This window comes from Dendronephthya gigantea, unplaced genomic scaffold, assembly GCF_004324835.1.
Source record: "Dendronephthya gigantea isolate DGI-Jeju-01 unplaced genomic scaffold, DenGig_1.0 000122F, whole genome shotgun sequence".
In the NCBI taxonomy this organism is placed as follows: Eukaryota; Metazoa; Cnidaria; class Anthozoa; order Malacalcyonacea; family Nephtheidae; genus Dendronephthya; species Dendronephthya gigantea.
This window is the reverse complement of record NW_021163132.1, coordinates 288,854-303,624: the sequence shown is the minus strand read 5'-3', so window position 1 is coordinate 303,624 and position 14,771 is coordinate 288,854. Positions and strand designations below refer to the sequence as shown.

Sequence of the window (14,771 nt, the reverse complement as noted above, 5' to 3'; positions counted from 1 at the left end):
AACCATCTTGACCTTATAACTCAGTTGGAAGAGCATTGCACTAGCAAACCAAAGGTCGCGGCTTCAATATCCCACGGCGCCGTGGTCAAGCTAATTTTTCAGCTTGCCCGGTTGGTGACACAGAGTAGCAACTCACATATACATTTAATATACACACCTGAGTCTTGAGTCTTTGCATTATCACTAACCTTTGATTGGTCCAAAGTCTATGAAATCGACGAGATAAGAGGAGAAACGTTGCATAATGGTTGATAATGTAATAGATGCAAGTGAGAAATATTAAAAATAGGTACGCGACGCGTACATGTGCCTAACAGGTTTTCATCAGATGATCAGTTGTTAATATAGATATCCTTAGGGGTTTTTAAACCTTGTTAAACCTCCATAGGTTTTCCTACACATTTTTTGTATTTTTTACACCTCCTTATAGGCTTATTTTAACCTTTTATACCTTTTGCAACCATTTTAACCTTCTTTAGGCCCCTTTACACCTTCAGTTAGACATTCTAGCTTAGCTCCTTACTCCTTTTAGCCAGTTTACCCAAGTTTATGTGATCCAACAAATTTACCTACATTGAATTATTGAAAACAGTTGTAAAATTCTTTTATTCAGAAAGGTTTGACAAGTAGGACCAGCATTTACTGTTTACTGTTAATAAGCTTTTATTTATGACATGAGTAAAACGTCTAAAATTACAATGACTCAGGTTTATTTGTTGTTAAATTTAACAGCAGGTTTTACAACACCAGAGCTTTTTGACTCCATTGTTAACTGTCTTGGTCCTGATGTTCTCACAAGCCTGTCACCGTAGAAATGGTTTCTCAAAAATTCTGCAGCTGTTTCCTGAACTTTCTTTGATTTGATCACTTCATCCTCCAGTATCACAACATGACAATTTTCCTCTCTTGCTAGTTTTTTCTTGTTTCTCTTTGTATTACTATGTTTGATGGCTTTTTTTCTTTTTAATTTCTCCCTTTCTTCCTCAATTTTATCCAATTCTATTTGCTTCGGTTTATTAGCAACAGCTTCTATAATGTCGTCTGGTAGTTTTGTTAGTTTCCATTTTGCCTCTTTTTGAGCCACGAATATTTCGTTTTTCTTGCGTCTCCTTGCTTTATCCACAGATCGGGCATAATTTATTGCATTATTTCTGTCTCTTTTGTCTTGTTCAAACACTGCTTTGCTATCTTTCCATGACAGTCCTACTGGTGCATCGCTATCGTCGCTTGGTAAATCCTCTGTCTCTGTGGAGAGTTTATTACTCACTTGAAATGCTTCAACTATCAAGTCGTTGTCAGAAGCATTTGAACCATCAGAACTGTAATTTTCTGAACAGATTTCTCCACCACTTTTGGCCATTGTTGATTTTTTCGTTTTTCTGCTTGTCTCGGGTTATAAATAAAAGACGAATTTACCCTCACAAAATATTTAACAAAATTTAAAATTTAATCAATTTGCCGGCCATCTTGAATTTTCTCGATTTCGAGGTCTGGGTTCTAATTTGTCTCGTCACTTGTTTCCATGGCAACAAATTAACAAAATGGACGAAAAGCGAAAATTTGAAAACAAGTTTGGTTGAATGTTGAGTTGGATTTTTGCATTGAAAACAGCTGTAAAAAAGAGAAATTTTGCGTGGAATTATGGAGACAGTGTTAAGTGATTTTCCTTTGGACGAAGGGATCGCAGTGCCTGTTGCTAATGTGGAAAATAAAAAACTTGAAACCGAGGTACAGGCCAGCCGTACAGGATGTTTATATGATAATCAACTAACACGATTGTGTGTGAATTTGCCTGTTTAATTTCTTATTATAGATGGTTGCATCACCCTTTTAATTTTCCATTAATAAATAAGAACAAAATGCATTAAATCAGACTTCGCAGTTATACATTTATGACTTTATAATATCGTCAAATATGGCATTATTGGGCAGCCTTAAAACCTACTCAATATTTCATCCAAAAGCCTATAGAGTATAGAGGCGCCTAACTGGAGATATCAAAAAGGTTTTTTGTCCATTTTAACAGCTGTTATGCCACATTTCATCACAGCATCTCCAAATATTGGATGTTCTTGAACCATTTTTGCTTATAAAGGCATTTTGTTTATAAAGGCTATTGATTTAGTTAAATTTTAACTCAGATCTTAGCTTGCATTGCGCTCACAACAGATTATTGATCCCCTCACAGTTTGCAACTGATCATTTCAGATCACTTGCAGATATACAAAGAGAATTTGATATGAGTTTTTGTAACCAACCCGAATTTCCTAATATATGTTTAATTATTATCAACATGCCCCATAAATCATGCATGTATTTGGAAATTTTCTTTTTCATCATAAGCTAGATGTATTTGGGTTTTTCTTTTAGCTTGATAGCAAACAGAAAGAAATTCTAAATGGAAAAGATAAAGTAGAAGAACATAAAGAAAGAATTGATGCAATAAATGAACATTTAAAAAATGTCCTGCAGGAACTTCAGCACACGCAGGTGAATATGATGTATATGTATTATGATAAAATTAAGTGAAAAAATTGCTTGTTTTGAAGCGTGATAACCAGTTAGTTGCTCAAATATTTTGTCCAGTTAATAGTCCATTCAAAATGACATCTGTGACAACTCTTCAAAATCTAAGCATCTCCTATATATGTTTATAATATCCAGACTAAATCCGTAAATTTTAACTGATATTTTTGACTAAAATGTGGTTAGAGTTTGCTGACTTGTACATACTGAAACATCCTCTGCAATTTGATTGCTTTGTGATTATTAGGAGCTTCTTAATGCCAGAAAAAGGGAACTGGAAACTGAAGATCACTTTAGGCAAATTGGTAAGATTTTGGTAACCAGATAATGATCTGGTGATGTTGTGATGGTCACACATTATGTTGCCTTATTAAGTGGATAAAAATTGAAACAGTATTTTTGAAATAAGCGATTCCAATTATTTTGGAAAAGAAATTTTATAAGATTGGACTTTTATTTGAAATAAGTCAATAAATAAAAATATGACTTCTACTTATTGTGATATATAATTTCACGTAATTGGAAATCATCTTTCATTAAATATCTGATGTAATTTAGTTGGCTAAACAAGCTATAGTGCTGATTAAGACAATTTCCCATATATTAGCTGAACGTGAAGAAGGAAGATTGCAAAATGAAATGAAACGTATACAAAATGACTTGAATGAGCTGGACAACCGTAGAAATATTGCAGAGGTTTGTAACTAATGTTGAATATGTGTTTCTGGCAAATGTTTGGTCATGCATTTACTATATGTATTTTGCAACAGCGATGTCAGTCAATATTTATATTTCTTAATTACTCCATGCTATTATATACAAACACCCCCTTATTAATTATCTAGAACAACATATTTACAAAGACAAAACAGTTGGAAGAATTAAAATCTCAAATGAACTGGGATCAGAAAGCTTTAGAAGCTTGGCTTGAAGAATCAGCAAGAAAAGATGAAGATGCCTTGATTCTTGAGAAATATACCAGATCAGATGAAAGTAAAGTGAAGGTATGTCAGTCAGAATTGCAGTGATATTTTGTAATGTTCACAGATTTATATATGTTATGAAATTTATCTCAGAACACAATTGAGAGCCTAAGTGTAATAATTCATAGTTGACATAATAATTAATGGTTGATCATAATGTTCAGGGGCGTAACTAGAGCGATAATTGGGGGGGTGAATATTCTTATAGTCAGTTCTGCCCTACGGATTTCTATTGTAAGCTATTGCACTTACAAAAGAAATCCGTATGGCAGAACTGGATATCTATCGTTTATCGGATTATCGTTCTAGTTACGCCACTGATAATGTTTGATAATAATGAATGGTTAATTAGGATATTAACTGCTGGGTCAATATCAACCATTGATATAAACCTTCATAGTCATATATAATTTTTATGATTACTTTGGAATATAGTTATTAATGTTTCTCTTTAGTCTCTGTCATTGAAAACAGAAAAAATGACGGAAGAAAGTCAGAAGAAACGTCGTGATCTTGAACATGAATTAAGTCGTACAGCGACTGCACAAGTAAGATAACGGCGATGATAATATAGCTAATATAGAACAGATTTTTCATTAGAGTTTATTTGATTTTGTTTTTTGTATCATTGCTATATATAACTAGCACGATTGAATTATGATATCTCTGGTTTTTCATCCTGCAATTACGCTCTATTTGTAGGTTGAGTTGGATAAAACAGCCGAAGAATTCCGTAAGATTCACGCACAACGTCAAAATCTTCTGGAACAATGGGAAAGTACCATTGAACAGATGCAGAAGCGGGACAGAGAAATGGACCAGTTGGCTGTGGTGTGTGTTACAACACTGACATTCTTCAATTTTTTTACGTGTAGCAACTGTAGCGTTGTAGCTATAGTCCTTAACTGGCACAACTGTATGTATCATATCTGTAGCCAGGCTACAGCTAGGCTATATTGAAGATGTTTCTTATTTCATAGAGACTTGCCGAATTTCGATTGGAAGTCAGATCAAAAGAAGACTTGATTAAGGATAGACAAGTGAGACCGCCGGTTATTTATATGAGAAACATTTCAACAAACATCATTGATAACATGGATAGCTATTCAGAATTGACATCACGTTATAAATAATCTTTACTACATTTTAGAATTTTCTAGACAATGAATTGAACAATAACGCTGAAAAAGAGAAGAAAGTGTCGAATTCGGAGAGACAATCTGCGAGATTACGCTTACAGTATCAAGAAGCGGAAAATGACAGAATTCGGTTCCAGGATGAGGTAATTACTGTGTGCGTGCATATTAAATATAAAAAAATGTTTCTGCGGTTGACTGTGTATACTGTCAATAAAGATTCGCTTGCACAGCCGAGCAAATTATCCCCGGGTCGCCTGTACACGAGAACAATTTCCCCGTTAAAGAAGCTGATGGCATGACTGAAAAATTTATCGTTTGCTTAACTTTGCTAGCAGGCCATAAATTTTCAAAGGTTCCCCCTACCTGCCGACTTAATTAAATACATTGCAACAGTTAGTGGAATGTGTTAGGAAATGTTATGTTTAAGTCGCGCACCGTCAAAGAGAGAACATGCAGACACCTTGCAATTTTATTGCAATCTACGTTATCTAACATAAAGTCTAACATAAAGTATTGTCCTTTACAGCTCGAGACCCTCAAATATTCCGTTGACAGAACTGGTAAAGACCTCAATAATGCTCGTGAAAAATCTAATAGTTTGAAAAAGGAGGTGAAAACACGACAAGAAAAGTAAGAATAAGAAGTCTAGTATCTGACAGTCACTTACTGTATCTATTATATACAGTATGTGGTATAGTACTGTACGTCCAGTCTTGATTGTCGCCCAGGTCTGGGGTTGTCCCAACGATAAGCACATGCAGTTATGAAAATACGCGTGCATTCATGTTTATTCTTGTTGATTTAACAAGCTAGCTGGTATTCATGATGTTTTAACCAGTATTCGTTTTAAAATTTGCCTAAAAATCAATTCCTGACGTTCGTTGTAGACTGTCAGATGTTCAAAATGAACGGGACGTGTTAAATATGAAATTGAAAGAAACCATCGAATCAACTATGACAGCTGAAGAACGAGCGTTTGCAATGGAGGAATTATTGAAAGAAGAAGAAGCTAGAATACATCAAGTTGAGAAAGAATTAGCAAGACTTCGAGAAATACAGGTGGGTTTACTGGCAGAACTATACCACAAAATGTTAAATTATCTTAATGAATGATGTTGCAACCCAACTTTTTTTACTTTGCTATTTTAGTTTCGAAAAACTGAGGAATTACATTCGTGTAAAGTGAAGGAACAAAACACTTCAGCTGAAATCCAGGTGCAGTGATCTTTATGAAATAATATTTTGTGTCAGTTTCGTTAGTTACATTATAGTCTGCACACTCTGCACAGAGGAATGGTGATGAAGAATAAAATCAATGCGGAATGCACGATTGTTATAGAAAATATACAGAATGCAAATATGAGCCGAATTTATGTGGTCGTGACCATGCTGCATCTTCACAGATCCTAGTTAACTCTAAAGCACTCTAATATTTCGCATGTGTTTTGCATTTTGTTACAGGGATCTAGAGCTGCATCAAGAAATTTAAGCAGCAAGCTTCACAAGTTAGATCAAGATTCTCTTAAACAGCAGGAAATACTTTACATGCAGGTAAACGTTGTGCAAGTATCCGCAAATAACCTTTGATATTATTATAAGTTGGATTCTGTTGTCCCGCGCTGGCCGCACAAAATTTCACGTCTATTAAAACGATCAAAATTTAACTTATTTTCGACGGAGAAGTCAGCAAGGCCTTAGCAATAAAGCAAGAAGTATTCATAGCATAGACGGATTTTCATATTTTCTACAGGGGTGGTGCCAGAAATTTTAGGGGGGTGAAAATTGAGCATTGTGAAAATTGTAATTGCTTGAGATCGGTTTTGCCGGCTGACACAATTTAATAAAAAAAAATTTACTTCAAAATCAAATGCTGCGGAAAATTGGGAGGGGGTGTAATTTATTTTTGGAGGGGTGAACAATTTGTTTAGGGGAGTTATGACTCATACTTGGGGGGGTTGCACCCCCCTGCATCCCCCCAGAAAATCCGTCTATGATTCATAGTCGTTAATTTACGAAGAAAGCGTGCAATAACTCATTAATTATTTCGTAATATTTTAAAATAATCGTCTTACCTCCAGACGTGTGTCCAGACGCTTCAAAACGAGAAGCAAAACGTCTAAAAAGGGCGGGAAATATATATCACGTGATCCTAAGCCGCTTTTGACGTTAAAAACTTTCAACGAAAAGTAACGTTATTCGTTAATCTGTAACTTGTTCTCTGTTCGCAGAATTTTGTTATTTAATGCATTAAGAGAGTTTAAAGAATTGCGCGTCGTCTTAGCCTTTCGTTAGGAATGTTGGCGAGTTTTTTTTTAATAAAATGTTCGATAAATTCTCAAAAAAACATTCGTTCAGGACTTTCAGCTTCAGCAACTCGAAAGAAAGTTCATGCGAATGCAGGGAGAGAGAAGTAACGAGGAGAAACAACTTTTAGAAGAGAAAATCAAGGTATTTATTGCTTGAATTATAGCACATTAAATAAATTATTTAAAGATTCATCATGCACTTGCAATAATTTTCTACATACACCAAGGATTCATAATTTCTGATCAGACATCACAGGAACACTTACAAATCTACTTGTATAGGAAGTCTATTTTGCCAATTTGGACACAAAAAACTGTTCTATAACTCTTTCATTTGCAAACTTGCCATTGTCTTAACGTCTTAGGCAAACTATATATAGAAAACATTGAGTTACGAAAACATTTGTGTTTTGGGATGTGTCCTCGAATCATGTGTGAGCCCTGCCCTCCCGTGAAGAAATTGTTGTGGAAACAATTTGCTATGATATTTAAAAACACTCCATGTTTCCTGATCTAATAATTCCTGATCTTCGAATTTTAAATAATAATTTGTTTATTTTTTAATAACCTAGGAGTTATCCAGTCAATTAGAAGAACAAAACTCAGTAAATACTTTGTTGACTGCACAGATGAAAAAACTTGGTGTAAGTTAACTATTGTTTTATTATGTTGTTCATTAGATGAATCCTATAAGTTATACTTTAGACCTTGCCATAGAGTTCTATATATATGTGTTATAATATTTTACAAAAGAAATGATGTAATTTAGGATGATCTAAGAAGAGAGAAACGTTCTTTGGCAAGTGGTGATGACGAAAAAGCTGACCTTATCAGCAAAATTGGTGAGACCTTAATCAGTTTTTATTTCATCACGATCCAGAATGTTATGACCTCAAATAAATGAATGGAATATACAACCGCGCGTGTTGTTGAAAATCTTAAATTCGTATAGTGTAAAATATTGTGATATATATGTGTATGTGTGTATGTGTTTTTACTGTTTAGAGGAGCTTAATCTTCACAATGACAGTTCACAACGTGAGTTCAAGAAAATTATCAAAAATAAAGAGGTAATAAGAGACGTAATGCATGTGTTTGTCAACCGTCATCTATGAGTTATACCTGCATGCTAGGCCGGCTGGTCTGTGATTGTCGTTAGAAATGAAAATCACTGTTGAATGGTTGATGTTCATCGCAATGAATTTTGTTAAGCTCTTCTATGATCTTTGAACATTGCCTATTTTAGGAGGCAATGGTTGATGAAAATATTCTGAAACTGGAGATCAAGAGATTACGCGATTTCCTCAGTTCCAAGGCTGATGATGTTTTAAGTTTAGAAACACGGAAATTGAGACTGGAAGCAGTAAGTGTCTATTATATTGATCTTTCTAGAGGATAAGATTACGATGCATGTAGCTACGAGAAAAATATATTGTCTCAATTTGAGAGCTATTGTGTATCTGAAAATGAGAGCTACCTGATCATACCTTTGCAGTTCTGTTGTTCTTTCGTATTTTGGTTAATATTTAGTGAAATAATTTCATTACAGTCAATGAACCAGCGACGACAGGAGATTAAAGATCATAAAGAGATGCTTCGAGCTCAAATAAAAAGCGCCAACGAAGAAAGACAAACTGTGAGGTATAAATGAACAATATTGAATACATTTCCCCAAATTGAAAAGTGTTGTAGCATGCTTCGTGAGAATTGAACTATTGTTATTTGTAACTCGGATGCATTGTGTTTTATTATTCCAGCGCAGAACTTCATGATCGTATATCTAAGATCGAAAAATTGAGAAAAAGGTAGGATGAATTAACATTACTAGAAAGAATTAGAAAGAATAGTATTATAGAATAGTGATGATAAAATATCCGTTGACTAGGATAGGAAGACGTCAAACATCTGTAACAAACTTTATTTCTCAAAATCGTATATTTTATCTATCAATTGTTGTGTCATGACGTCATAGGTACGAGATTTTGATGGTATCAATGGCACCTCCGGAGGGAGAGGAAGAGAAATCTCAAGCATATTACGTCATCAAGGCTGCTCAAGAGAAGGAAGAATTACAACGGGAAGGCGATGAACTGGATGCGAAAATTAGAAAAGCTGAGAAAGAAATTAGGTAAGTTATATAACTGGACAATGTTGAATAGTCATACAACAGAGTACGGTTCTTCTTTCTGATCATGTAACAGGATTTGTGGTAGAATATATTTTGGTAGCTTAGCTAGTCCTGCAAGTGCCTCGAGGAATCAATCATAATTCCTAATACATGCTCCAAGAAACTTCAACGAGTGTTTTATCTTTTCAGGGCGCTAGAAAACACATTACGTTTGATGAATGACCGAAATGAGAATTATCGCAAAAGTTTTAACAAAGTTGATGCGACGAGTGAAGAATACGAGGAGAAAGAAAAACTCGAGGAACAACTTCGCGCTATGATGGAGAAATACAAGTTCAAACGACGTCAGATCCGTGAAGTACAAGAAGATCTTGAAACTATGAATAGCTCATTAAATGCACTTGCTAAAGATGAACAGGATTTAATGGAGCTACTAAAGGAAAGACAGACGAAAATGACCCATCTCGATAATGAACTGAATGATCAGAAAGCGAAACAGGTTTGTGACCGTAAGATAGAATTATCAGCCACTTTTGGTCTTTTTGATATCCAACAATTCTTTATAACCCAGTCATTAACTGCTGACGTATTCACGTTACTAATTTGTTATATGTCCTGATAACAAAATCTATTCTCACATTATAAATATGTATAAAATCTCTTTAGCTAATCAAAATTAAAACTCCGGGTGTTAGAAATACTGGTCTTTCTGTATTAAACAGCTTTTGTCACAAGGTTTTTCTGTGTCACAATATCATATCTAGTGCCTAAACTACAAGAAAATATGGAGCATCAATGATTCTCTTTTGTTTATTTTGACTTTTAACCAGGAGAGAACAAGGAAGCACAATAGTCGTATGGTTCGTGAAATCAGAAGTGCCAAGAAAGTAAAAGGGGAGTCTCATGAAGAGAGAGATATAGAGCTGAGAGAAATTCGTGATTTTAATACGGATATCATGAAACAGATTGGTGTTGTTGTTCAAACACATGTTGATATGTCCGCCGCAACACAATTATATTTTAATCAGGCTGGATTGCCTGCACCACCCTCACCAAGTCGTTTAGGATCACGACCATCATCAGTGCAGTCATCCCGAAGTTCATCCCTGGCTTCCAACAGGTAGGCTTTTCTACAGACTTTTGACAAGAACGAATGTGGAAATGTTTCCTGCTTCTGGTGAATAATTCCTGCTACCAAATTGTGAACTTTTATGTGAAATTTTTAAGGTCTATGTCTTCAGTACGAAGTGCTGACAGTCAACGTAGCGTTGGTTCAGTGAATATTGGCTTAGATCTCGAGGAAAAACCTGCTGTTGGTGAGTGTTTATTTACTGTAGTTTCCATTTACACTGTACTCCCCTTTATCTCATATATGCCACTATTGTCCTTGAACAACAAGCGATTAGAGTATTAAATCGATAGATTAAGACCTCAGTTGCACCCTGTTCTTCTTTGTATTACATTCTCAGCGTGGTTTTCAGAAAGGGCAGACCACCTGTTCAACAAAGTTGAGTACCGCCTGAATGTTAACCTAACCTGGGTTGGTTTCCAATTATTTAACAGGAACATCTCGTTCTGGTATCTCAGCGAGCTCTGCCACAAAAATGAAAGGCAGCAGTTCTAGATCAAGATCTCAAATGCAAACTGCTTCAAAAGCAGGATCAAAATCTGGATCTCAACCTGGTTCACCAGGAGGTTCTAAACCTGGATCCCGGCAAGGTTCGGCACGTACAGGGCGTCGGTCGTAATACATTCCGAGAATTAAACGCATGATATATCACATAGTCAACACTTTAACGAGTCTTTTTTAGAAAATTGTAAAATATTGTTGAACATTTAACGTCCAGATTGTCCATCATGCTTCAAACTAACATAAATATATTTATATGATACAGTTTGTAGTCCACTGTATCTACAATAATTGTTTCAACATTGAATATTATCTACAAACCTTTTAAACTCCCCGATCGTCGTTATAAAATATGATAAATAGCTTTGCTGATACATTAATCAGTCACTTTCTTCTGACGAGTCTAGGGTCTTTCCCATCTTTTTTAATATTTTGTTTTCTTCTCCAGTTCTTCTTTCATCTCCAGTCCCCTCATCCTCATCCTCGCTCTCATCACCCTCGCCACTATCTCCTGATTGGATGTTATCTTCCTTATCTTCGTCACTTTCTAAAACAATCGTTTTCTTTGTTTTTCTTTCACGTTTTTCATTTTCACTTTCATCGCTATCCAGAAGATCACGAAGATTGCTGAATACTCCCTTTCCTACGGGACTTGGTGTGAACGCTTGCCTGGAAACGCTGCAACTGCTTGATTGTCGCGTGACTCTCTTGCCCTTTTCTAAAAGCAGATAAAATCTCAACAAAGCATTTCCGAGAAATCAAACACTTTCCTAGTTAAGAATATTGAGATTAAGGCCTTGAAATATTTAGTTTTAAATTAAGGAGAGCGAAGAACTACCAGATAATTGTTTCACAATATGTTAACAGCTGATGACTGCTGATGGACAAAAATACGACATACCCGGAGTTCCAATAATCTTGCTCACATCAAGCTCAGCTAACTCATCTGCTTCTTCCTTCTTTAACTTGTATTTCTTGCATTTTTCTAGCGTGAAACGGCCTAAATAGCAGAAAAGTAAATTCTGACACAATCAATTATTCTGCAAACTTCTTGTGTACATGTGTAAAATGCCGCAAGAAAAATGGCGTGTGGGGAAAACTTGCCACGAATATGAAGTCAAAAATAAGCTTACCTTCAATTCCAGTAACCTCACGAATATGTTCTTCTAATTTACGTTCTTTTGCCGTCATTGAACGACACTCTTCAAAAAACTTAATGTAGTTTTGATGCATTCCACATGCACGCAGATAACGTTTTAAATTCTTCAATTTTGAACTATCTTCTCTTTCCTTGCGGCTTGATTTTAGATCTTCCTAAAATTGCCATATGTTTTTTACGTTATTGAATTAAATCAGTAATTACTTCAAACTAAAAGTTATAAACATCGTCGCTTTTACGAACCTTTCCAGCAACATAGGATCCGCGTTTTTTCTTTTTATCAAAAAATTTCTCATCATCGCCACTTTCATTCTCTGCTCGTCCACCTCTACTCTGCTTTTTTCCTGATGCAGACTCACCAGAACTCTTTGTACTTGATCTTTTATCATCATCATCATCACTTGATGATGAATCACTGTTTCTTTTCTGATTTTCACCTTTGGTATCAACCGAATCTTCAAAGTTTTTTAATTTACTCTTGAGACTTGCCAGTTTATCATCACTTTTGTTATCTACAGGACTTCTATTATCATTTTTTGTTGTCATCTTGTCTTTTTTCGTAACAGATACATTTTCAAAATCATCTTCTGATGATGATATATCACTATCATCTTCTATTCTCTTATTAGTTTTTTTTAATTTCTTTGTTGTGTTTTTCTGTTTTTTCTTCCTTTGTTCTTTACTGTCTATGGTGAAATTTGAATCAGAGTTCTCAACAGAATGTTCAAACTTTTTTAGCTTATTTTTTAGTGACATTAAATCATCGCTGTCAGAGGAAATGTTACTTTTATTATATTTACCACTTGCTCCAACTATTGTGGGCTTATTTTTTGAACTTGTACTTTTCCCTTCGGACATTTGGTTGTCACTACTGTCTGTAGTGTCAACTGCATATTTCTTTTCACTTGAACCTTTAGCCTTCATCATGTTTTGTTTTTCTTTGACAACCAAAATTTCATTCTTCTCATTTTCACTTTTTTCATCTGACAAATCACTGTCATCACTGCTGTCTTCTTTTCTTTTGTGTTTTCCATTCAAGTTCTTCTTTCCATTCCCTTGGTTTGACTGCTCTTGATGGGTACTTGCTTTCTCATAAGATTTCCTGCTGCTATTTTCCTCTAGAGATATCTTCACAGAATCATCTGAATCATAGTTATGTTCGATTTTTTGTTTCTTGTTGTCTTTCTTTCTTTTGTCGTCTGCTGAATTTCTGTTACTTTCTTCACTGGATCCATCTCTTTTTCGTTTGCTTTTTGTTTGGGGGTATTCCTGGATATTTGACTTCACAGGTGTCTTTTTAGTATCAATTTCATCACCTACATGTTCATAAAAGCATGAGACTATTTAATATACTTCTCCTTAAATTCCAACATAATTATATTAAATCAAACTACTAGCTAGCAATGCATTATTACCTTCTTTCTCATTTAATCGAGAATATACTTGATCCACAGTTTTCCTCACTTCAGATTTCATTTCCTTCTCAATTGAGTCCAAGCCATACTTCTCTTGGAACCCATCTATGATTTTTCGCATTGTAAGAGAACTATACACAAAAGAAGCAGAATAATTGTTGAATGTGCGATTCACATGTAACAATGAAATATTTAACAAATAAATATACTTTGAGTATACTTTGTGACTGGCATCTAGGGCATTGCTTGCCACTACCTTACAGAACTGATCATCCATTTCCTGATCAATCAAGTGCTGTGATCAATCAAGTGCTCACTAGAGAGCAGTATGATATGTTCATTCTCTATTGTGCCTCTAGTGACACACCATGGATAGTCTAGTTTTCTTCTCCAATGGCAACTAACTAATCTGGTCACATGCAGTATAACTATTAATTGCCTTGTCCTGTTTTGACACCTTGCCATCAACCTTATCAACACAAAGCCGTTTAAACAAAACCGCGGACTGTATCACATGGGTAGTTTTATCACAACTATTTATAACTATTTTACTAATTTAACCCATTTCACAATGAAATACAGAGCAATTAATGTCTGTACGTTCCTCTTCTTTATAGGGATCAGGCTGCACGTGTGCTTATAACTTATAACTTACTCAATATCGTCGCTGGTGCTCAAAAGTTTGAAAACATAATCATATATTTCATCTTGACTGATATCCATTGTGAAATACACAACAGATATTATCTACTGGATCAAAAAGAAATAAAAAAAAATGTTCACATATTCCCGCCACGGCGCCACTTCTTCCCGATATTTTTTTCCAAATAAGAAACGCCTCCCCCCCCTTTACAGGATAACAAACTGCTAAGTGCTACGCTATTAAGGCGAATATGCTATTTACAAAGAGCTATGCTGTGAAATTCTAATTCCAAGGTCAAATTTGAAATACCACGAATGAGGAAAAAGTCTCATTTAAAAAAAATACTGTTTTTATTTGGTGAACTATTGGAAAGTAAGGGGGGAAGACTTCATGAGGCATGTCAATTGAGATTTCGAATCAGAGGATATGCACATTGCACATGCGCTTTGTTTTATTCCAATTAGTGATGGGCGATACCAGCTTTTTCAAATCGATACGATACCGCTTCGATACCAGACAATTTGTAGTGGTATCGATACCAAATTTCGATACCGATACCAGAAATTTGAGCCGTTTTTTACCGTTTGTAATTTCATATACCAAACCATAACGTGCATTTATCCACTCACATTTTTGGCTTTTCCCTTTGTTTTTTCGCGAAATGAAAAATGGGCAGAAATTATTGTGATTGGTAGCATATAATTAAAGAACTAAGGAACAAAAAGTGACGAACAAAAAAAAATAAATCAAATTTTTTATACTTTTTGGTGGAAAACGCTGACCTAAAATACTGTAGGCTCAGTATCGAAATTTTGCAGTATCGATATTTACTGCAAATCATA

The 14,771-nt window shown here is 35.0% G+C and overlaps 3 protein-coding genes across 4 annotated transcripts; 1 reads left to right on the top strand and 2 right to left on the bottom strand.

The window, feature by feature from the left end:
• Positions 1-624: 624 nt before the first annotated feature.
• Positions 625-1,458, bottom strand: LOC114535666 (bud site selection protein 21-like). The gene has a single exon (XM_028556961.1). It carries the CDS (start codon positions 1,358-1,360, stop codon positions 710-712), a length of 651 nt encoding a protein of 216 aa, XP_028412762.1. The 5' UTR covers positions 1,361-1,458; the 3' UTR covers positions 625-709.
• An 89-nt stretch (positions 1,459-1,547) lies between these two features.
• On the top strand, positions 1,548-10,961 carry LOC114535664 (coiled-coil domain-containing protein 39-like). The gene is made up of 25 exons (XM_028556958.1): positions 1,548-1,728; positions 2,371-2,490; positions 2,774-2,831; positions 3,134-3,222; positions 3,372-3,530; positions 3,965-4,057; positions 4,212-4,340; positions 4,490-4,549; positions 4,660-4,791; positions 5,175-5,278; positions 5,536-5,707; positions 5,798-5,863; positions 6,110-6,199; positions 7,004-7,096; positions 7,527-7,598; positions 7,724-7,796; positions 7,960-8,024; positions 8,201-8,317; positions 8,504-8,595; positions 8,712-8,759; positions 8,927-9,082; positions 9,272-9,581; positions 9,913-10,202; positions 10,310-10,398; positions 10,646-10,961. Exons 1-25 carry the CDS (start codon positions 1,642-1,644, stop codon positions 10,828-10,830), a joined length of 2,949 nt encoding a protein of 982 aa, XP_028412759.1. The 5' UTR covers positions 1,548-1,641; the 3' UTR covers positions 10,831-10,961.
• Positions 10,915-14,093, bottom strand: LOC114535665 (dentin sialophosphoprotein-like). Of its 2 annotated transcripts, XM_028556960.1 has the most exons (7): positions 13,942-14,093; positions 13,287-13,417; positions 12,672-13,187; positions 12,115-12,557; positions 11,846-12,026; positions 11,614-11,712; positions 10,916-11,430 (listed from the first exon to the last, which is right to left on the bottom strand). In XM_028556960.1, the coding sequence occupies exons 1-7, from the start codon at positions 14,007-14,009 to the stop codon at positions 11,093-11,095; spliced, it is 1,776 nt and encodes a 591-aa protein (XP_028412761.1). In that variant the 5' UTR covers positions 14,010-14,093; the 3' UTR covers positions 10,916-11,092. The 2 variants fall into 2 exon arrangements, with proteins under 2 accessions (XP_028412760.1, XP_028412761.1); XM_028556959.1 differs by having other exon boundaries at positions 10,915-11,430; positions 12,115-13,187.
• Between the last annotated feature and the right edge of the window lie 678 nt (positions 14,094-14,771).